Source organism: Schistocerca nitens, chromosome 10 (assembly GCF_023898315.1).
Source record: "Schistocerca nitens isolate TAMUIC-IGC-003100 chromosome 10, iqSchNite1.1, whole genome shotgun sequence".
NCBI lineage: Eukaryota > Metazoa > Arthropoda > Insecta > Orthoptera > Acrididae > Schistocerca > Schistocerca nitens.
Genome location: NC_064623.1, coordinates 110,597,756 through 110,621,596, shown reverse-complemented (window position 1 = coordinate 110,621,596; position 23,841 = coordinate 110,597,756). Strand labels below are relative to the sequence as shown.

Below are 23,841 nucleotides of genomic sequence, written 5' to 3'. Positions count from 1 at the left end.
ATGAGGTACATATATTTTTCCACATTTCTGGACTGCATATAGGCATGCTGCAACAGTTTGCTCTTTCCAATTTAGATGCTTATCCAAGATTATGCCAAGACGTTTTACTGTTTTTATGATACATTAATTGGATACCATCAAGTAATGGAGAAACTATTTCACAAAAATGTCTACTTATCTACTTTCAGTGTTACACCACAATGACCTGTGACTTCTTAGGGTATAGTATAATGAGACAGAGCACTGCCATTGAAAAGCAGTACATTACACACACAGTCCACATATGAGGACATTATGAAACAACATGGATACAATAAAGGGAAGTCCCTGATAGAATATAAATAATGGAAAGAGTAAAGGCAGAAACTCAACATATACCCCAGCAGCTGAGTCACTGATAGACACACAAGCAAGGTTGCAAACATTGATAGCTTTTGAATGAATCCTTCTTCACAGTTGTTGGGCACATATACTCACATATATGTACATACATACATACATACATACAGACATACATACACACTGGCTCAGCTACCTTATCCAGGCCCAGTCATCAGAAGTCCTTGCATTTTTATAGCTGCCACACTAAAACTCACTCCCATGTAGTCTGGCCACCCAAAGACAGAGCATCTGTCATGATGATAATTCCCTCACCCAGCATACCAACTGTCTGACACTATATAGACACTACATAGCAGAGATGCTGAGTCGCAGATAGGCACAATAAAAAGATTTTCACATATAAAGAATAGTGTCCCGTTGACAATGAGGTCATTAGGGATGGAGCACAAGCTCAGATTAGGGTAGAAAGGGGAAGGAAATTGGCCGTGCCCTTTAAAAGGAATCATCCCAGCACTTGCCTGATGTGATTTAGGGAAATCACAGAAAACCTAAATCAGGGTGGCTGGATGCAGGTTTGAACCATCATCCTCCTGAATGCGAGTCCAGTGCGCTAACCATTGCACCAGAAGAAGGCTTTGGAAGAAAAAAGAAAATTGTGCTGTAATTAGTACTGAGAACTGTCAAGTTGACAGTGAAATTCACATTCTGAGTAAGAAAATCCTTGGGAATGTTCTTGCAGAATCATCTGTTGTCATGAGAAGACTATTGTATTATACTTGAAGGAAACACTGCATATGTCTTTATGAAGAGGGGCACGTTTATTTACAAAAATGATTACTGTGCTGAATTCTCATCTTCCGGCAGAATCTGCCAAATTCAGAGAAGAAGGCCATACACTGACACAGTCACAGTTGACAAAAAGTGATTAGTATAATATTTAGCATTCACTGCTCAAGATAAAATCCGAACTTTGTGAATAACAGACACAAAAACATTACAACATATGAGACAACTGCTTTGAGAAGTTGTATAAACCAAACTATTTCACAAATTGAGTTAACATTTCACTTACATTATTGTACAAAATGAAAATGTTGTGTTGTTCAATGGGAGGTACAAGGATGTACCGTATGTACAATGAATATGTAAGGTAACAGATGGGAGTGACAGCATTCACCATTAATTTAAGAGAAGTAGCCTCATGTGGTACAGGCAAGCATCAGAAGTGAAGACAAATCTGTGGCAAAAACTACTCTATTAAGATCCAGATACCAAGTAGTCAGGGTTCGATAAGATTTGAAGATATCTGAGAGCAATTATGTACAAAAGATTTTGAGTATTTTAACAAAGTCACCAGTAGCTGCATGCATAGTGTGCAAGTTGTGTGATCACAAGATCCCTCATAGAAATTCTATATTTATTGAACAGAAAAGTACTATATAAAACCGAATATTTGTTTGTTTGTCTCCTGTGGGTTTATAAACCATTTGTCCAATTATAATGAAACTTTGATGAATTGCTGTGCTCATGCCCCTGAAGGTTTCTATAGGGGAAAGAACCACCCACCATCAATAGAGGTGGAGATGATAAGGGGGTGACAAGAAGCTCATTCAGGAACATCTGGAGGAATTTAAAACAAATTTTGTATATACATCACTCATTATTTGTACAATTATTCATACAAAAAGTGGGAGTAACATATCTAACCACACTTAGGAGTGAGGATTGGGGTAACAAGATGTGACATGTAAAAGTATTGGATAACAACCAATATCAGTATCAGATTCATAGTATGGGATTGGTAGACTTACTGGTGATAGTCAGAATGATGTTTCACCCCAAGAGTTGGAGGTATGGGACATATAAAATTATGTGTTACACAATGTATTTACGACCATTGAAAAATGTTTGTCAGCTGCTGAAGAAAATTTGTTTAATGTAGTTCTGAAGGTAGGACATGCTTGTTGAGCATGGGGTTTCTCTGTAAGTGCATGTTAACTGAACAGCAATGGAGACAGGAGCGCTATTGGGCAGGGCACTGCAGGCGGCGGCTCACATTTTACCACACTTGCTGTTCTCAATGTTTTCTCTGTGCAGTGGACACCCCCTAAAACTTGCACCAACCTCCATGGAAGAAAATTGCTGTGACAATGCCCAAAAGAGGTTACGGAACAATAGAAGTTCAATGTATAATTGCAGACAGAGCATTTTTGAATCTGTTTCCTGAGTGTAAAAAGTTGGTATAATATGAGGTTTATGAAAGAAGAAAATTCTTTCATTTAGTAGTGTGGACAGAAGTAGAATATTGGCGAATTTTCAGCACCCAGCAACACGCCAAAAAAGAGGAGAAGCCAGTGATAAAGGCGTACATGGTATAGCTCAATGTTGATTTGGAGAGAGAGAGAGAGAGAGAGAGAGAGAGAGAGAGACAGAGATTTTCAAGTCAAGGCACAGGTAACAGAAAAAAGGCATTTTGATGCTAGAAGCCTTACCTCCATCTAACATTATTGCCATTACCCAGCAAATACATCACAGAGATACTCAGGAAACAATTTAATGTGGTGTAAAGATGGTGATAAAACAGCATGTCTCTGTAATGCCTGATATAACTAGAACACATATGGCTTGGTACCTAGAAAAATTTACTGGGATGGTAAGACACTCCTAGCACCCCTATGGCAGAGTGTTTTGGCTGAAAGACTGTAACATAAAAAGCATAGCTCAGGAATGCAAGAAGCAATTTCAACCAAATCTGGTAAGTACATAACTCAGTATTTGCATAAAAAAGACTGAGATACCCCCACTACCGATGGGGTGGGACTGAGGATCAGAATGGGCGACACGTAATACTGTCAAAAAATTGCCTGTTGGTATTTATTTCCTACAATTAGTTGACATGCTACGCTTTAAAACTATGAACCACAATCTCTCTCATTTGTGTTGTTCAAAACATCAACAACACTGTATTTTGAGGCCAAAGATCAGGCCATACAATTCAGTACCACAGATACGTTTCGAGAGTCAGTTACTGGCAGTGTTACAAGTTTCTTCAGAATTCAGATGAAACTGCAGGGCAAAATTCATTAGAGATACAGACAAAATATGTATACAAATACATGTGAAATACGTGAAAATTTTGTGAAATGTATGTGATGTATGTGTATGCAGGTGAAACTGCAGGCAAAACAATTTTACCATAACATATACAATATCCTTGTAAAAGTGATCCACAGATGAGTACTTCTACTACTACTACTGCTACTGCTACTGCTGTTGTTGTTGAATAATAACAAACCAAAATAACAAAAACAAATTCCAATTAATATCGATGCCATTCATGTGCCATATGGCAAAATTTTCTCCCTTCTCTAATATCATAGTTTGAATTTCAATGACAGTGCACACTCATTATATTGAGCACACAGCACTCAATGGTTTTTTGCCGGCAATAGAGTTATCTGAGAGCTACTGAAAATCTTCTCAGCTGTTGTTGTAGTGAACCACAAGTAAAATAATTACTACACATCATTTTACCTGAGAATACGCTCCTGCTGCTCTGTGTTGACCCTGATAGCATCCAGTCGACACCGGGATTCACTGATAATCCTCTCTCGTTCCACTTCTTCCTTTAGTGCCAGTCGTTCAGCCAGCTCTGAAAGTCTTTGTTCCTAACAGAAACAAAACATTGAGTTTTAATCCATGTTACCTAATTCAATATAATAATATTCACAAACGGAACTACTGCATTATCAGTGTGCCACCATTACTAAACGGCTAAGAAGGTGCATAGTGTATTAAACCAGTTGCAGGTTGCCTATCTAACACCTTCCAGGGGCAACAAAACTTTGATTTTCAATATTTCATATAATTATTGGCTGAATTCAAAAATTTTACATGCTCTCATAATCTACTGATTAAGAGGTACAAACCTGTGTTAAAAGTGTAAAACAGTATTACATTTAGGAAAGGCAGTATAACACACAGCTCAAAAATACCCAGACTATTTATTAAGTATTTAAGAATGAGAGCACTTAACAACTTGCAGCAAATTTCACACACAATTTCAGACCTTTACAAAACTTTTCCTCTGAAGGGCCCACATCCCCCCCCCTCCTCCCTCACCACCACCATCATAGAAAGCGATGAAAGGAAAAAAATTCTTCGCTTTCTACATTTTCGCTGTTCCTGCAATAGTACTTCTATATCAGGCAAACATTTTAATTATTATTTCTTTACTATTAACTGCTCACGCTACATTTGTCAGAGAGTATCCATTTATACCACTGAATGTACCTGCAAAATCATATCAGTGTCAAACACATAGTTAATCATATCATAAACAATAAGATGAAAGAAAAAGTAGGTTTTTCTTAAAGTGGAATGCAAATTTCCCAGACTATACTCATCCAGTATTTCATGAGAGCACTTCAGGAGCTAATGAAAACATTTAAATGTAATTTCAGCCGGCCACTGCGGCCAAGTAGTTCTACGCGCTTCAGTCCGGAACCACGCTGCAGCTACAGTTGCAGGTTCAAATCCTGCCTCGGGCGTGGATGTGTGTGATGTCCTTAGGTTAGTTAGGTTTAAGTAGTTCTAGGTCTAGGGGACTGATGATCTCAGATGTTAAGTCCCATAGAGTTTAGAGCCATTTGAACCATTTGTAATTTCAGACCTTCTCTAACCTTTCTCTCGCTTACATGTTCAATGTCAAATATTTAACACATTAACTTATTTGTTAGCTCCGCAGATGAAGAAGAGATTGATGAAATGTATGATGAGATAAAAGAAATTATTCAGATAGTGAAGGGAGATGAAAATTTAATAGTCATGGATGACTGGAATTCGATAGTAGGAAAAGGGAGAGAAGGAAATTTAGTAGGTGAATATGGATTGGGGGGAAGAAATGAAAGAGGAAGCCGCCTGGTAGAATTTTGCACACAGCATAGCTTAATCATAGCTAACACTTGGTTCCAGAATCGTAACAGAAGGTTGTACACATGGAAGAAGCCCGGAGATACTGACAGGTTTAAGACAGATTATATAATGGTAAGACAGAGATTCAGGAACGAGGTTTTAAATTGTAAGACTTGTACAGGGACAGATGTGGACTCTGACAACAATCTATTGGTTATGAACTGCAGATTAAAACTGAAGAAACTGCAAAAAGGTGGTAATTTAAGAACATGGGACCTGGATAAACTGAAAGAACCAGAGGTTGTAGAGAACTTCAGGGAGAGCATTAGGGAATGTTTGACAAGAATGGGGGAAAGAAATACAGTAGAAGAATGGGTAGCTTTGAGAGACGAAATAGTGAAGGTAGCAGAGGATCAAATAGGTAAAAAGACGAGGACTAATAGAAATCCTTGGGTAACAGAAAAGATATTGAATTTAATTAATGAAAGGAAAAAATATAAAAATTCAGTAAATCAAGCAGCCAAAAAGGAATACAAACGTCTCAAAAATGAGATCGACAGGAAGTGCAAAATGGCTAAGCAGGGATGGCTAGAGTACAAATGTAAGGATGTAGAGGCTTATCTGACTAGGGGTAAGATAGATATTGCCTACAGGAAAATTAAAGAGACCTTTGGAGAAAAGAGAACCACTCGCATGAATATCAAGAGCTCAGATGGAAACCTAGTTCTAAGCAAAGAAGGGAAAGCAGAAAGGTGGAAGGAGTATATAGAGGGTCTATACAAGGGTGATGTTCTTAAGGACAATATTATAGAACTGGAAGAGAATGTAGATGAAGATGAAATGGGAGATATGATACTGCGTGAAGAGTTTGACAGAGCACTGAAAGACCAAAGCTGAAGCAAGGCCCCGGGAGTAGACAACATTCCATTAGAACTACTGGCAGCCTTGGGAGAGCCAGTCCTGACAAAACTCTACCATCTGGTGAGCAAGATGTATGAGACAGGCGAAATAGCCCCAGACTTCAAGAAGAATATAATAATTCCAATCCCAAAGAAAGCAGGTGTTGACAGATATGAAAATTACCGAAGTATCAGTTTAATAAGCCACTGCTGCAAAATATTAACATGAATTCTTTACAGACGAATGGAAAAACTGATAGAAGCCAACCTTGGGGAAGATCAGTTTGGATTCCGTAGAAATGTTGGAACACGTGAGGCAATACTGACCCTACGACTTATCTTAGAAAATAGATTAAGGAAAGGCAAACCTACATTTCTAGCATTTGTAGACTTAGAGAAAGCTTTTGACAATGCTGACTGGAACACACTCTTTCAAATTCAGGGGTAAAATACAGGGAAGGAAAGGCTATTTACAATTTGTATAGAAACCAGATGGCAGTTATAAGAGTCGTGGGACATGAAATGGAAGCAGTGGTTGGGAAGGGAGTGAGACAGGGTTGTAGCCTCTCCCCAATGTTATTCAATGTGTATATTGAGCAATTAGTGAAGGAAACAAAAGAAAAATTTGGAGTAGGTATTAAAATCCACGTGAAAGAAATAAAAACTTTGAGGTTCGCTGATGACGACGTAATTCTGTCAGAGACAGCAAAGGACCTGGAAGAGCAGCTGAATGGAATGGACAGTGTCTTGAAAGGACAATATAAGATGAACATCAACAAAAGCAAAATGAGGATAATGGAATGTAGTCAAATTAAATCGGGTGATGCTGCAGGAATTAGATTAGGAAATGAGACGCTTAAAGTAGTAAATGAGTATTGTTATTTGGGGAGCAAAATAACTGATGATGGTCGAAGTAGAAAGGATATAAAATGTAGACTGGCAATGGTGAGGAAAGCATTTCTGAAGAAGACAAATTTGTTAACATTGAGTATAGATTTAAGTGTCAGCAAGTTGTTTCTGAAAGTATTTGTATGGAGTGTAGCCATGTAAGGAAGTGATACCTGTACGATAAATAGTTTGGACAAGAAGAGAATAGAAGCTTTCGAAATGTGGTGCTACAGAAGAATGCTGAAGATTAGATGGGTAGATCACATAACTAATGAGGAGGTATTGAACAGAATTGGAGAGAAGAGAAATTTGTGGCACAACCTGACTAGAAGAAGGGATCGGTTGGTATGGCATATTCTGAGGCATCAAGGGATTACCAATTTAGTATTGCAGGGCAGCGTGGAGGGTAAAAATCGCAGAGGGAGACCAAGAGATGAATAAACTACACAGATTCAGAAGGATGTAGGTTGCAGTAGGTACTGGATGAAGAAGCTTGCACAGGATAGAGTAGCATGGAGAGTTGCATCAAACTAGTCCCTGGACTGAAGACTACAACAACAACAACTTATTTGTAAATTTGTAATATTTCTGGCTTTCCAGCCATCATATTTAGGTACAACAAGCTCTTTACAGAGCAGTTGAGAAGGCAGCAGTGACAAGATGATGCAATGTAGTGTGAGGTACTGGAGACAGATGGTCTGCTCGGTATGGGTATTGTAGGAAAGACCGCCTAAACTGCAGTCCTTCTCCACGATTGGGTGCTGCATTCGGAAGTTGCACACCAAAATGATAATCTTCTGTTATCAATACTAGATGAACTAAACAGCATATTTACTTGTGTTTCAAATTAAAGCATCTCTCTATAGCATACAGTCATTCCATTATTTCACAAGTATTAATAACCAGCAGAATAATAAACAACTGCTAAAAAAAAAAAGCAGACAAAGCACTTCGGTGATCTTCGGATCGTGCCCAACCTGGATGGTGGATGAAGTTGTTTGGCTGTAAGGTCATACCTGGTTGGGCAGTCACAGAGGACAGACATGTTCTCTGCAACGGTATCAATTCAGACTTAATTTGCAATGTAAATATGATAACTGGTTTGGCAGTGTCAGAGGACAGACATGTTGTCTGCCATGATCAGTGTTAGTTAAGACTTCATTAGCAATGTATGGTTATTTGGGAATGTAGTTGAGAACAGTGTGATAATTATTATGGAAATACACAGTTCATTATTTTGTTGAAGAATGGAAATTATTTGTGGCTTTAAAGTGGAATGTAATTGTGCAGTTTCTCGTGCTCTGCCAATAAAAAGCAAGTGGCACTCCATATAAACAAACTGATTGGAAATTCAAAACTGATTGGAAATTCAGTTATTTCTAAAATAACAGCTCCTCGCTGAGAGTTTCTTACAGCCTCAAGATACTGGATTTACGACCTAAATGCTGTTTCCTGCGCAGGGGGCAACAACTATAAAAGATTGCAGGTTGGTGAACATTTATTAGAAGATGTGCATTCCACTCAGTGTGGTGGAAGCAAATGGGCACCTCATGTGTACTGCAATCTTAGTACAAATGAGATCGGTGACATGTCATCTGTGGTAACAAAGGAGGTATGAAGGAGAGAAATATTTTTGTGGGGAGGGGTCTCTCTCTCTCTCTCTCTCTCTCTCTCTCTCTCTCTCTCTCTCTCTCTCTCTCACACACACACACACACACACACACACAGATATATATATTCTTCCTCTCTCTTTTTCAACTTGCCATAATCAGATGTCTTATGCTATTTTGTATGCAGTGGTTCAATTCTTTACAGAATCAGAATTTTATTGGTATTTTACTATTGGACAGGGAGCTTCCCCCTAGGGACAACTCTGAGGATGCTGGAAAGGACCTCACGTGTTGCACTGAATGTTGTTATGGGAACAGCAGAATACTTCAATGAAGCAGATGCTCATCTTATTCAAATGCCAACAACAGCATCTGGTGCAACACCCATGAACCTTCCAAATAATTACTATGACAGGAAAGCCTCAGGTATAACAGTTTTGTGGATAATCAGTTGAAGTGGGTGACTACAAAATTAAAGGCACAAAAATGTAACAGTTGAAAATGGCATTTGCACATATCAGATAGTGATTTCAGAAGTACCACTGTTACAGTTTCAATTGCAAATTTGGGTACGTGTTTGCATTAATTTTATTTGCCATATGGGTTGGACCCTAGATGACTGGTAAACCATGGCCTGGTCAGGTGAGTACTGTTTTCAGTTGGTAAGAGGTGATGGTAGGGTTCAACTCTGGTGCAGATCCCATGAAGCCATGAACCCAGGTTGTCAAGAAGGCATTGCACAAGCTGGTGGTAACTCCATAATGATGTGTGTTGTGTTTACATGGGTGGACCGGGTTCTCTGGTCCAACTGAACTGATCATTGACTGTAAATGATTATGTTCGACTACTTGGAGACCATCTGCAGCCATTCCCAGACTTCAAGTCTCCTAACAACAATGGAATTTTTATGGATGACAATGTGCCGTGTCATTGGGCCACAATTGTTCGTGATTGGTTTGAAGAACATTCTGGACAATTCAAGTGAATGATTTGGCCACCTAGATTGCCAACATGAATCCCATCGAACATTTACAGGACATAATCAAGAGCTCAGTTCATGCACAAAATCCTGCAACAGCAACAATTTCACAATTATGGAATATAGAGGCACGATGGCTCAATATTTATGCAGGTGACTTCCAATGACTTGTTGAATCCATGCTATGTTGAGCTGCTGCACTACACTGGGCAAAAGAAGGTCCAACAAAATATTAGGAGGTATCCCACGACTTTTTTCACCACAGTGTACAATGTATGTTGCCAGGAGATCAGTAAAAACAAAACCAGTTCTATGGACCATCTTATGGTTGAAATCAATACTTCCTTGCAGGAATTCCTTCTACATTTAACTTGAGCTATCTGTAAAGCTGTTATAGAATGTTTATCCATAAATCATTTTGTTCACTTCTCAATACCATTAGTTATGGATGGCTTTAAGAATTTCTATAAATATCCTCTTCTGTTACAACATATCATTGTCCTCATTGTTCTATAAATTAAATTAAAAAAAAGGGGTTTGATGCCAAGAGCAAGTGTATACTTAATAATAAAATTACATGTTTATTTCTACATGAAAACTGATGATGTGTCATAAAAGTTCATGCAAATACAAAGTTGTATTCAGAATTAATCATCCGTATTTCAGTATGGCACACTGCACATCACAGAACCAAATCAACAACAGCAAACCTGTATACACACTCATGAGCCATGAATTAGAGATGCTTTTCTAGAAGCACATGACAACTCCCTTTCAACCCACTGATAACAGAGCTTTGTTGAGAACTTGACCCTGATATGCGGCCACTCAACTTCAATCTAGAACTCAAGGAGACTGGCCAGGGTCGGGTGCAAAGTACACACATATCATTTGATGGCAACCCAGATGTTCTCAGTAGGACTGAGGTTGGACCTCTGAAAGCCACACGAGTAACCTCATGTCTGTAGACCATTCTTCGAACCTTTCTGAAAATTCAAGAGAGAATGCACATGTCACCTGTGGCATGTTAGTAAAGCCTCTGTATCGAGTTCTTTGGGAGGCAGATATTCGTCGGGCACTGTCATGTTGACAAGGTAGATTGTGTGTATGTGCGGTTCTGAGAGCCATTAAGTAGAAGCCGAGAGTCAAGTACAGAGGAAGTAGAGACTCTCGAGTGAAACTGTGTTGTACTGAACAGGTACGACAATTAAAAGTGAGGTAGAAGATCAGAAAAGGAAGTGTGATAAAGAGAAACATGTTAATTAAAGAATTCAGGGGAAGATAACATAATATGAAGTTATGAAGGAAGTTGCATTCAAGTGGCTGATGTGTTTAATATTAACAATTGTGTGTGCACAATATGAAAAGGGGATGCAGGTAGGACAGTGGAGAGCAGCCTAGTTTTCTGTGGTTGTGGTGAGCTTTTGATATATAGTGGAGCAGCCTACTGTACATACACTGAAGAGTAGGCCTGCCACCTGCCCCAGTTACTTACATCAGGCTGTGCACAGCTTGTGGCAGTGGCAGAGTTTTCTGTCTCCCATGCAGCTGACTGCCACTACAGCTAGCTGTTATGATGTCTGAGGAACAGGTAGAACTAGGGTGTAATGAACCTCTTCTGTATGACACAGGTCACTCAGTCTCTCCTTCAATTTTTAAAGATTTCCACAACACTCTAAACTGATTTGTCAACAATCTAAAAGCACATTCAACCATTTGTAATGCTCGTGACAACCTGCTGCACCGTTCCCCACTTATCAGGAAGAGGCACAGAAAAATTGGATTGTATTCTCAAGGAATGGAAATGCCTCATTCCCCACTAGAGTATACAACACTACTTCCATTTGATAATGTATTTGTTCTGGTACAGATAATTCGGCTGTTCTGTAACTAACTTTTGTCTCCAACAAACTACTTGCAAATACATTTTAACCAAAAATTGGCACATTGAGCCTACATAAATTGTAGTAAAGTATAGTTCACATCAACTGCCATCTAACTACAACAGAAAAATAATTTTGACTGTTATAACAAGAGGATCCAGACTTAGCTGGTTTCATTACAGTCGTATGTTTGCCTCTACTGTGCCATAGCACTGTCAAAAATCCACTAGTTTTGAACAATGAACCAAATTTTTTCCTTGCTTCTTGAGTTGTCTCTGGTAGGAAAATACTGCACATGCTATTTCACTAACAATTTGCAAGACTGTTTTGTCATTCATTCTGCAATTACAACCAACACTTTTGTAGGACTTACCAGAAGTGAAATACCTGGAAGAAATTAAGCTGCTACACGTTAGTCAATCAAAGCTTCACAGATGAAACTGTGCAAATTTCACAGAAAGGCATTTAGAAGAAAAATCAATAAAAGTGGTTCTGATGATAGTATTTACATGCCACAGAGATATGAAAAACAATGCAATGTTTAATTACATTCATGATGAACAGTTACAAGCTTCTAGGTAAATTCTGCTGTTTGTCAACCTAAGAACTTCATCATTTTGTTTTCCGTTACAACTAAAGTAATTCTTAAGCTGAATGTCAGAAAAATCATGTCACTACAAACTGTCTGTGAGAGTTGCATTTTTTCAGGCATTTGCTTTGCCAAAAAGCTCTTCTTAGAACCTCAACAATGGAAAATCCTGGATGGAATGTAACAGTTATGAAAAGGATAGTTGGTGCTCACCATATAGCAGAGATGCTGACTCAGCATCTCTGCTATACGGTGAGTAGCAACTACAGAAGCATACCTTCAATGTGAAAACCAGGTTCAGATTCCAAGCTGTAAGACATCTTACTATAGTCAGAATGGTGCTTCTGAGAGTGAATTCCTAGCAATTGCAAACTTCGAGTTAGTGCGGTATGGCAGTTACCGGTAGCTGCGCGGCTGCCTGTGTGGACCTGGCCTATGTTGTGCTGCTCTGTGTCCCATCCTAACTGTCCTGCGGCCTATGGTGACAGCCTGTAACTATTGGCTTTACTGCAGACACAGTGCAGTCTTTCCACCTACTACCTGAGAAAGATCCTCAGTTTTCATTTGACAGCAGCATCAGTAGACTTGGACCCATCGCAGATGGTCTGGAATGAGGAAGAATTCCTGCCCTTATCCAGGGTTGAATGCGGGAGCTCTGGGGCTGGAGTCTATGGTCCACTTGCTAGGCCACGATGTTTAATTTAGCCTTCAGGAATTTTCGTGGGAAATATTTCAGAGGGACACTAACAAGGGTAAAAGTAGTTTTATGAAGACAATGACAATTGTGAATGAGGCCTGAAGTACTGTTAGACTAAAATCATTATCTAATAAACAGTGAATTTAATTATAAGTGGTTTGTATAATCAGTTATATACATAAAAGCAGAGTGTATGTGTGTTTGTTATGTCCAGCAGCTCTCCCAAACCCCTTGTTCAGTTTCAACCAAATTTGGCACAGAAACAGCAGACCTCACAATTACCAAGCACTGTGGGGTTTCTAACATCTTAGCTCCAATAGGAGCGGAGATATGGGCAAAAACATGTTTTTCCCGGCCCCTGGTGTATAGATTGTCCTGTGTGACAGGCATTTTGCGTGGGAATAGTATTAGCCTGTCTTACTGGCCAGCTTTGCAGTGAAGTCTGTACATCAGGGGCAAGAAACAGTTTTACAACCCTTGACGTGTAGGCTGCCCTGTATGACAGGAGTGTTGTATTGGGGTAGCACATGTTTACCTTATCGATCTACTTTGCACGGCGGCTTACACGTCAGGGCGGGAAAAAATCGTTTTCAAGCCCCCAATGTGTAGGGTGCCCAGTATGACAAGTGTGTTGTGGGAGTAGTGTTGGCCTTCTTTATAGACCTGTTTTCCAAGGGCTATATGCGTGAGTGGACATGCGTGGGGAAAGTTTGAGATAGACAAAGGAGGGGAGGGACATGGATGGAGGACAGGACAGATAGGGACAGAAGGTGATCAGGAAGGGATGGCCAAAGAGTGGGGCAGAAGAGGGTGGACAGAGAGAGGGGAGAAGGAAGGAGGACAGAGAAAGAGGCAAGATAGGGGACAGAGAGAGTAGAAAAGAGGAGTAATGGATAGGGAGGGGAGGCAAGAGGAGATTCAAAAAATGGTTCAAATGGCTCTGAGCACTATGGGACTTAACATCTATGGTCATCAGTCCCCTAGAACTTAGAACTACTTAAACCTAACTAACCGAAGGACAGCACACAACACCCAGCCATCACGAGGCAGAGAAAATCCCTGACCCCGCCGGGAATCGAACCCGGGAACCCGGGCGTGGGAAGCGAGAACGCTACCGCACGACCACGAGATGCGGGCAAGAGGAGATTGACATAAAAAGGGGGGATGGAGGAGATGGACAGTGCAGGGGGGAGGGGGGAGGGGGGAGGGGAGGAGGATACAGAGAGACAGAGAGGGTATGGAGGAGGAGAGATGGACAGGGAGAGATGGGAGGATGAGCTGGACAGAGAGATGGGAAGAGGAAGAGATGTGTGCAACATGTATGTCAAATATTTACACAAGTGAAGGTGCAGGGAAAAGGCTTGTTACTAAATACAACCCAAAATACTACGTTATACATTAAATTTCAATAAAAACTGCGGCAAACTTTTACAAAAGATCAAAGCAGTGACACAAGATTGGTAATACAGTCACAGCCTTTTAAGGTAAGTACTGATAAGTTTCAATGAAATTTTCCACATTTCCTCACATTACCCTGCCTTCCCACATTATTTTGGTCAGCGACAGTGTGTAAAGTGTGGGCAATTCTCAGCTGTACCTGCTCCGCCTCCAGCTCCTGTACAGCAGCATCCACCTGAGCCTGGAGCTTCTCCCGGTGCAGCCGGACAGTCTCGGCCGCCTGCCGCTCCATCTCCTGCAGCCTCTCCTTGAGCCGCAGGTTCGCCTCCTTCCTCACATCCACATCGATGCTGGTCCCACTGCTGGTGGTCGTGGTCACGGTGGTGGTGCATGCTACCGTGTCTTCTGGCTTCCCCTGGCCCTCCTATGAGGTAACAAGTAAATGACAGTTGTCACTGCATCATTACAAAACTTCTTATAGGCAAAACAAAGCAAAAGCTTTTACTCCACACTTATGTTGTCTTCACTTGTGTGGTTATCATGGCCATAACAGATGACTGATTATTTAATTAAAATATGGGTGTGCAACTTTTAAGACGGGTGTATTTATTTTACCATATGTATTTCATTTTATTTTTTAAAACACAGTCAGTGATTGCAAAAGTTTAGTCAGATGAATATAAATAAAGATTAGTGGTGCAATAATTATACAGTCACATTTTACGGCAAGAATATGTTGTGCTGCAAGGCAAATGTAAGAATTCCAGGACAATGTGAACACAGAGATGAACTACCATAACATTCAATATCATTACACTACGAACAAAACTAAAATTACACCTGACATAAATTGGTTTCCATAAACTCAGTAACAGAATAAAAACAATGTTGGAGCATTAAACTGGTAACATTCTTCCTGTACAAGTTATTATTGTTAGCTGGGCAACGTAATTTGTTGTAGAATATGCTGGCTATATGCCTCACATTTTCATGGTATTTACTCAGTCTCTGGCTTACCAGTAGAATGGGTGCAGCGGCATGCATGTCATTATTTAAAATTTTTTGTTTCTGTGGAGATTCACTGCATCTAAATAATTAATAAAAGAAAACATGGTTTCTAGTAGTCTGTAATGCAGACAATCTTCATTTAAATTGTGCAATTAGCTAATTTTGATGACTTGTCATTTACAAGCATCTGTAAAAACAACATGAAAGAGTATCACATTGTCTGCATACCTTCGCATACATTGTCATCTATAAGTAACTAATTAAAGATCTCACATTACCGTGCAAAATTCCTACTTGCATGTGGAATATTACGTATTACATGTCGTGATTCTCAAACTATTTTTCACAACATGTAAAAAGTACACTTTATATTCCATCCTTACATTGTGAATGGATAGAAATTAATGTGACAACTTTAAAACATCATACTATGAGCTTCGCTCTAAGTACTACAGCTTAACTAACAGCAGATGATATTTTGTTGTCAAAGATACACAAGCATCTAAATACTGTAGGACTATAAAAGTCAATAGCTTTGCTTTTGTGTGTCTATACATAGTCTTCAGACACTGATGACTTACAAAATAAGGTGCCTTTGATAACATAATATCAGCTGCTGTTAGTTGTCAAGATGTAGTACTTACAGCGGAGTTCCCAATAAGGTATTTCAAGTTGTCATGTTAATGTGGGCCCATTCACAACGGATGGATGGAAAAAAATGTCTACTTTTCATGTGTAGTGAAAAATAACTTGCTAATTACATGTAATACCCAATATTACATATGCAAGTAAGAATTATGCACGGCAAGGCAATATATAAAGAGAGATATGTAATGTATTACTTATACAGGCCGAGATGTATGCAGACAATGTGATACTCTTCTACATTTAAAACAGTCAATAATTGACCAAATTATTTAGTTGAATAGATAAAAAATCTACCCACCAAGTGGTAGCAGAACACACACACATGCGTAATTGGCAAGCTTTCAGAGCCACTGGCTCCTTTTTCAGACAGAAGGGTTGAAGGGGAAGGAAGAAGGGTGCAGGAGAAGGACTGGAGAGGTCTAGGAAAAGGGGTAGATTTTGGGAAAGTCACCCAGTCAGGGGAGACTTACTGTATGGGATGAAAAGGAAGGGCTGATTCTTGTCTTTCCTTCTCATCCCGTATGGTAAGTCTCCCCAGACCCGTGGCTCTGGGTGACTTTCCTGAAATCTACCCCTTCTCCTAGACCTCTCTAGTCCTCTTCCTTCACCACCTGCCTGAAGAAGGAGCCACTGCCTCCAAAAGCTTGCCAATTACAACCGTCTTATGCGTGTGTGTTCTGCCACCACTTGGTGAGTAGATATTTTATCAATCCAATTAAATACTCTTCTACATTGGTTTTACAGATGCTAGAAAATGACAAGCTGTCAAAGTTAGCTTATCAAACAATTTAAGTAAAGATTGTACACATTACATCCTACTATGTACCATGCTTTCTTTTATTAAACATCATTATTTGTTTTAAAGAGATGTAGATTCTTGTTTACAAATGAAACAGTCTCTTGAATGTTATGCACAGGACATGTAATATTCCCAGTTCTCTGAAGATTGGCTTGGTTGGTGCATGTGGTGGCAATCACTTGACAATTTCTTTTCACATAAAAAATAATTTTCTTGTGTTTTGATCCCCAAACAGGAAGCCATATGGGATGACTGAGTTAGCCAGAACGAAGTACATAGTTCTAATGTTAGTCAAGTCATGTCTTTGAATGACAACTCTGAAGGCATAGCAAGGGCTACCCATTTTGCATATATTCCATGGTAGTGTATTATCTACCCATGGCCCAAGGAATTTAGTATCACAGGACTGCTGAGTAGCTTTATTGTTCATAACTAATGGTTCTACAGACTCTGTCAGAAAAAATGTACGGACATTTTAAGGAATGAAAAGTATTACTTATGCACTTATTTTACATTTAATAATTGACCACACACGTTGTACAACCTTTAGTTTAGCATATGGTTATTTTAAAAGTTCAAAATGTTCACAATTGGTAGCTATACATTTAACAGAACAACAAGCAGTCTCCGCAACTATGTCAGTCAATGTTACAGTGGAGATCGCTGCACATGTCACTGTAATCTCCTGGCCAAGTTCCTCCAGGGTGCATGGCTTACGTCGAGAGACATTATCTTTCACAGTTCCCCACACATGAACTCCTGGTAGATTGACCCCTTTATCTACATAAACGTGCAGATTTTCTGGTGCCAGTACACACTGTTATGCTGATTCATGGTTCTATTAAGTTTAAATTGTGCCTCGTCACTCCACACTACATTCGTCACAAACTGTTTGTCATCAGTTACCATTTGACGATAGCGTTCGCAAAATTGCATTCGGCGATCAGGATCGTCATCTTTAATCGCATGCGCTAATTGTGGAATCTAAACTTTCCCCTTTGCAGCTTTCAGAATTCTTCGTACACTTGTACTGTTAACCCCCACTTCACATGCACATTGCATAGCAGATTTCTGTGGAGAATTAAGAAACATTTCCAACACAAGAGCCGACAAAGCAGGACTTTTAGCTGTACACTGTCTTCCTGATCTTCCTTTGTGAATATCATAAATTGTTCCATGCAATTCAAACTAGCCAATGATATGTTTAATTGTTAGGTGGGTTGGGGTTCAGTTTCAAACTCTTGTCAAACTTGAAAAATCACTTCACAATACATTTTCAATGCTCAAATGTCAAGCGTGCTACAGCCACCTCGTTTTCTAAATACCGATATGAAAGTACTAACATCTGTTGAGCCAAAGACCGTACTAACACATTTGTAACTCAAACAACAATATTGATATCTCAATAGAGCCTGACAAAGAGTGTATACATTGTTCTGGCGGACTCTGTATATGTGTTGTATGGTACTTTGATAGGAAGAAGCCAACATGAGCTGTTTTACCACAATGAGTAATCATAGAGCCAATAGAGGAGCTTTTCACTGCTGCCTACAAGTCAGCTCTCATTTACTGTGGGGAAATGTTAGAAGATGGGAGGTTTGTATCATCAGTGAATAACACAGGTACTGGTGAGGGTAGGTTCTCTGGGAGGTCATTAACAAACAGAAGGTAGAGAAGGGAGCCTAAGGGCGGACCCTGTGGGAGTCCTGAGGTGACTGATGCTATATCCAAATGGATTATTCTTCATTCATGTGTTGTTATTTCTACCAGCTGCCCTCTGTTTGATAGATGTAACTGAAGGCTCTCATTGCACATTACTCTTATACTATAAGCATTCAGCTTGCATAGGAGCAGTGTGTGATTGACTACAAGAGAATGCTGAAAAGTAATGGCTCCAAAATTTTTATGTGAAAACTCTTAAAGTTTTTTAAATGAAACAAACTTCATTAACATTCTTTTGAAGTAGCACACACATTCACACAAGCACAAATCACACAGCCGTGACCACTGGCTCCGGTCACAGTGACTTATTACATGATGCTGCACCATTTCTACAGCACAATGTTCAATGTGTTTTCAATATATAAGTGGTCAGTTTTGTTTCACTTGCTGAATATGGTGCCCTCCTTAACAAGTATTAGGCTGCCACATGTTTTCACTTCCGAGCCAGTGTTCTGAGGAAGAAATAACACCAATTTGTGTTCTCTCTCTCTCTCTCTCTCTCTCTCTCTCTCTCTCTCTCTCTCTTACACACACACACACACACACACACACACACACACACACACACAGGCCCTCAACTGCACAGCTTTGGCAACACACCAAAAATGAGTAAGTTATTTTTTTATGATCAAAGTACATACCAAAATACCTTAAGATTGAAAAGAAGCAAGTACATACCAAAATACCTTAAGATTGAAAAGAAGCATGAGGGATTGTTCATATTAAGACTGAATTTGATGTAAGTTCCAGAATGTCAATGTAATAGTATAATGCATGTGCATCTACAAACAAATGGATAGATGCTATACATCTCCAAATCCAAAGCAGTTTAGAATGACTCTATCTCTGATATTCTTTTCCTGGAATAAGATGGAAGAAATGTAGCTAGGTAGGTTTCGGTTTAATGTTGTCTCTTTGGCACAGACATCATTAGAGATGGAGCATAACTCAGACTGAACGAGTATAAAGGAGGGAAATTGGGCATGGGTTCAAGCTATCTTTATTACCCCCTTGAGTGATCTATGGAGACCATGAAAAATTTATATCAGGATGACTCGAAGTGGATTTGTAGCATCTTATATCGAAATACGAGAGTAGACTCGTGACTACTGCATGACCTTGCACAGTGGAATAAAGATGGTGCTATCTGAAAAGGATGAGCCCATTAAAGCATTATACTATATTCAAATTTTTCACTAAATTAACCTATGATCTATTTTCAAATGTCAAGATTACCTCAAAAATACCAGCTTGTTCCTGCAGTACAGTCTGCCTCCATGAAAGGCTCTCTGCATGTATCAGAAGTTATATCTGGCCCTCGAAAACCACGGGCAAGATTTTCATATTTTCTCACTCACTATGCGCTAACAATTTAGTTGCGCGCAAAAAATAAGCAGGACCTTTTTGTAGGAAATTTAGTGTACTTAAATTTTGTACTGGGATATGTTTTTGCCAGAGACCATAGTTTTCCAGTTATCGAAGAAAAACATACAAAAGTGACCTTCAAACATGTCCACTCTCACACTCAGCTGTCACTAGTCAAGACTTCTAGTATGGTGTTCACGGTCCTCCCTCCTACCACTGCACAAAAATTTGCGACTCTGTGAATTATTTCCCACATTCGATCTTTTTTTATCTTCATTTGGCTCTGAGCACTATGGGACTTAATATCTGAGGTCATAAGTCCCCTAGAACTTAGAACTACTCAAACCCAACCATTCCAAGGACACCACACACATCCATGCCTGAGGCAGGATTCGAACCTGCGACCGTAGCGGTTGCGCGGTTCCAGACTGTAGCGCCCAGAAACGCTCGGCCACCCCGGCCGGCTTTGATCTTCATTGACTGGCCTTATTATGTCACCAGCTTAGTTGATTCCTTAGAAATTGTAAAATAGACATTTAAATAAATTTTACCTAACATTTTTGTGAATTTAAACAGTAGGAAATAAACAATTCCATCACTGTATTAGTCAGGCCTTCTGACTACGAAACCTTGTTACTTGGAAGAGTTAAATTTGGACTGAACTGTCAACACAATTTTAGTGCAATGTTTAGAAAAGACATTTTTCTTTCATTACTGTCATGGGAATGTCTAAATTAATAATGATAATGAAACAGCTGCCTATGATAGTGGTTTAATAGTCCAATCAATAGAGACCTAAAAAGGTTGAATATCGGGAGTAGCTCATATAGTCAAAAATTTTTGTGAAATGGTAGGAGGGAGTGTCACGAACAACATACCAGAAATCCTGACTGGTGAGGGAGAATGCAGAGATGGAGGTGGATTTGAAGGTCACTTTCATATGACTTGAAAACTGTGGACTCCAGCACCTGTACAAAATTTAACTACAGTAAATTTCCTACATGAATGTCCTGTTCATTTGTTTCCCAGGACTAATAGTCTGCACGCTTGAGTGAGAGAATATGAAAGTCTCACCAGCTATGACACTGCAGGTAAACATTGGCAGAGGCAGCTAAATCACCCACTGTGTGTGTGTGTGTGTGTGTGTGTGTGTCAAATTTTGGTTCACTTTGCAAATGGTAAATTAGACAAATAATCAGTTAATATATTTTTTTTTTTTAACTTATGGAAGTGAATATGGCCAGAGTGCAAGCTTACCCGAACCAGTTTTGGGAGTGGACTGCTGTCAGATGTTGATGCAGTTCCATTGGCCATGTCCCTTTCCGGTGAAGTTTCTACAGTCTCACTTCTACTTAGGGCTAGTCCTGCTGCACTGTTGCCTCCTAAGCAAATGAAAGCCAGTTAACAGAGTCTGGTTTAAAAATCAGCTAGATATATACAGGGTGATTTAAAAAACATTTACAAACTCACATAGCACATCAGGCACACAACAAGGATCAGTAATCGCACAGAAACCAGAGTTGGCAAACACCACGTTGCTACAGCCACGAGAGGGCGTTGCTACACAAATGTAGATGGAGCGCATGGAGATCGTGACCATTCGCGCCGTGGAAGCACTGGGAGCAACACAGCCAGCTACATGCACTGCAAAATGGCTGAGATGTATTTGATTTATGGCACAGCCAATTGCAATGTGCGAGAAGCTGTGCAATTATATGTGCGGTATATCCAGATAAAAAGATGCTGTGCTACACATTATCTGCCAACCTCAATCACTAATTGTGCAAAACCAGCTCTTTCTACATGCACAAGCAGGATGCTGGTCGCCACAGGACGCCACGCACAGTTGCAGCAAAAGAAAGCATTCTCAAAAGGGCACAGCATCGACAAGTATATAAGGTGTATCCCGAGCCACTCATATCTGCCAAGCCTGCGTCCGGTGGATTGTACATGACAAAGGACCGCATCTGTTTCATTTCCTTCGTGTTCAGGCACTGCAACCGATAGACTACAACAGGTGCATGGGATTTGCGTGGTGCTTTCTGTAGGAGCTCATTACACAACGAAGCTTCACAGTGAGTGTCCTCTCCAATGATGAGGCGGCACCCTCACTCGAGGGTGTGATGAATGTTCACAACCTCCATAGGTGGGTGGAAGTGGAGACACATGCTACAGGTACACATGCCTCACAATGCAAATTTACTCTTAATGTATGGACTAGATTCGCTGGAGACTGTTTAATTGGACCATACATTGCTCTGAATCAACTCGATGATAGCATGTATCTCGTATTTCTGCGAGAGGTTCTGCTGGACGTGCTGAATGACGTTCCCATGCCTGTTTGATGCCACATTCAATTTCAGCACAACAGAGCCCTGCACATATCAGCAGACAAGTCAGGGCATATCTGCAGGCAACGTTTCTTGGCCACTGGATTGGTCACAGTGGACCAATTTCATGGCCACCACGATCACACAATATGCCCCCAATTGATTTTTTCCTGTGGGGGTATTTGAAATGTGCTGTGTATGAGACACCTTTTACATACCAGAGGACCTAGCAGGCAGCATGGATGTGGCAGCAGGATGTCTCTGAGAGATATCAGGAATCTTTGAGAGACTGCAGCACCATTCAACACAGCAGCAATTTTAGGTGCATCTTGATGCATCTTGACAAAACTTTGAGCACCTCCTGTAGTGGGTATCCATTTGTAGCATGTGACTATACAGCTGCAATACCATTTAGTAGGCCTGGATAGCCTTTGCAACTCCTGGTTCCTGCGTGGTTACTGATTCTTGCTGTATGCCTGATATGCTATATCAGTTTGTAAGTATTTTTTTTAATAACCTTGTATATTGTATTTGTAATGACAACAAACTAAAAAATGATATTCAAGACAGAAATGTACAAAACGAATCATTTATCCATTGTTAAGCAAAAAATCAGATGGCACTACTGACAAGACTGAATATATAAGTAGGATCTATTTTAATGAGAAAAAATGAGATTTAGAAAACAAATACACTGATAGGAAAAAAAACTGCAACACAAAAGAGAGTGCATCATAAACAAAAGTTCAGAATTTCAAAGAGTTTATTCAAGCTGACACTGCCAAAAGCTTTCTCCAAATCTAAAAAAAGCTATAACTTTAGATCTGCCTTTCCTTAAGCTATCTTCTAAGATAATTCATACGGTAAGTACTGCAAGCATGTTCCTTTAGTTCTCTAAAATCCAAACTGATCTTCCCCAAAGTCAGTTTCTACCAATTTTTTTCATTATTCTGTAAATAATTTGTGTTATTACTTTGCAATGATGACTTACTAAACTGATAGTTCAGTAATTTTCATGCCTGGCAGCACCTGCTTTCTTTGGAAGTTGCGTTATTACATTCTACTTGAAGTCTGAGGATATTTTGCATGTCTCCTATGTCTTGCATACCAGGTGGAACAGTTTTGTTAAGACTGGCAGTCCCAAGGATATTAGAAGTCTTGAGGGAACGTCATTTACTTCATGAGCCTTGTTTCATCCTAGGTCTCTCAGTACTCTGTCAAATTCTTCCCTCAGAATCATAAATCATATGTCATACCTTCTATCTCATCTTCATCTACACGCTTTTCTCTCTCTATAATATCGCCTTCAAGTGCATATACCTTGCATAGCCCTTTCATATACCAGTTCAACCTTTCAGCTTTCTCTGCTTTGCTTAGTATTAGTTTTCCATCTGAATTCTTGGTATTCATACAACTGCTTTCCTTTTCTCCAAACAGCTCTTTAATTTTACTATAGGTAGTAGCTATCTTTCCCCTAGTTATATATGCTTCTATATCCTTACATTTGTTCTCTAGTCATTCCCGTCAATCTCATTTTTTAGAAATATAATAGAGGGAAACATTCCACATGGGAAAAATATATCTAAAAACAAAGATGATGTGACTTACCAAACGAAAATGCTGGCAGGTCGATAGACACACAAACAAATACAAACATACACACAAAATTCAAGCTTTCGCAACAAACGGTTGCTTCATCAGGAAAGAGGGAAGGAGAGGGAAAGACGAAAGGATGTGGGTTTTAAGCGAGAGGGTAAGGAGTCATTCCAA

General features: G+C 39.7%; 1 protein-coding gene across 1 annotated transcript in view; it reads right to left on the bottom strand.

Moving 5' to 3' along the window:
* LOC126210459 (centrosomal protein of 164 kDa) overlaps positions 1–23,841 on the bottom strand; it is a 644,242-nt gene that overhangs the window by 126,393 nt on the left and 494,008 nt on the right. Inside the window, exons 11-13 of the mRNA XM_049939692.1 lie at positions 20,999–21,123; positions 14,399–14,623; positions 3,877–4,010 (exon numbers count right to left, since the gene is read on the bottom strand). Of these exons, the coding sequence (XP_049795649.1) occupies positions 3,877–4,010; positions 14,399–14,623; positions 20,999–21,123 (484 nt within the window). The remainder of the gene's footprint in view (positions 1–3,876; positions 4,011–14,398; positions 14,624–20,998; positions 21,124–23,841) is intronic.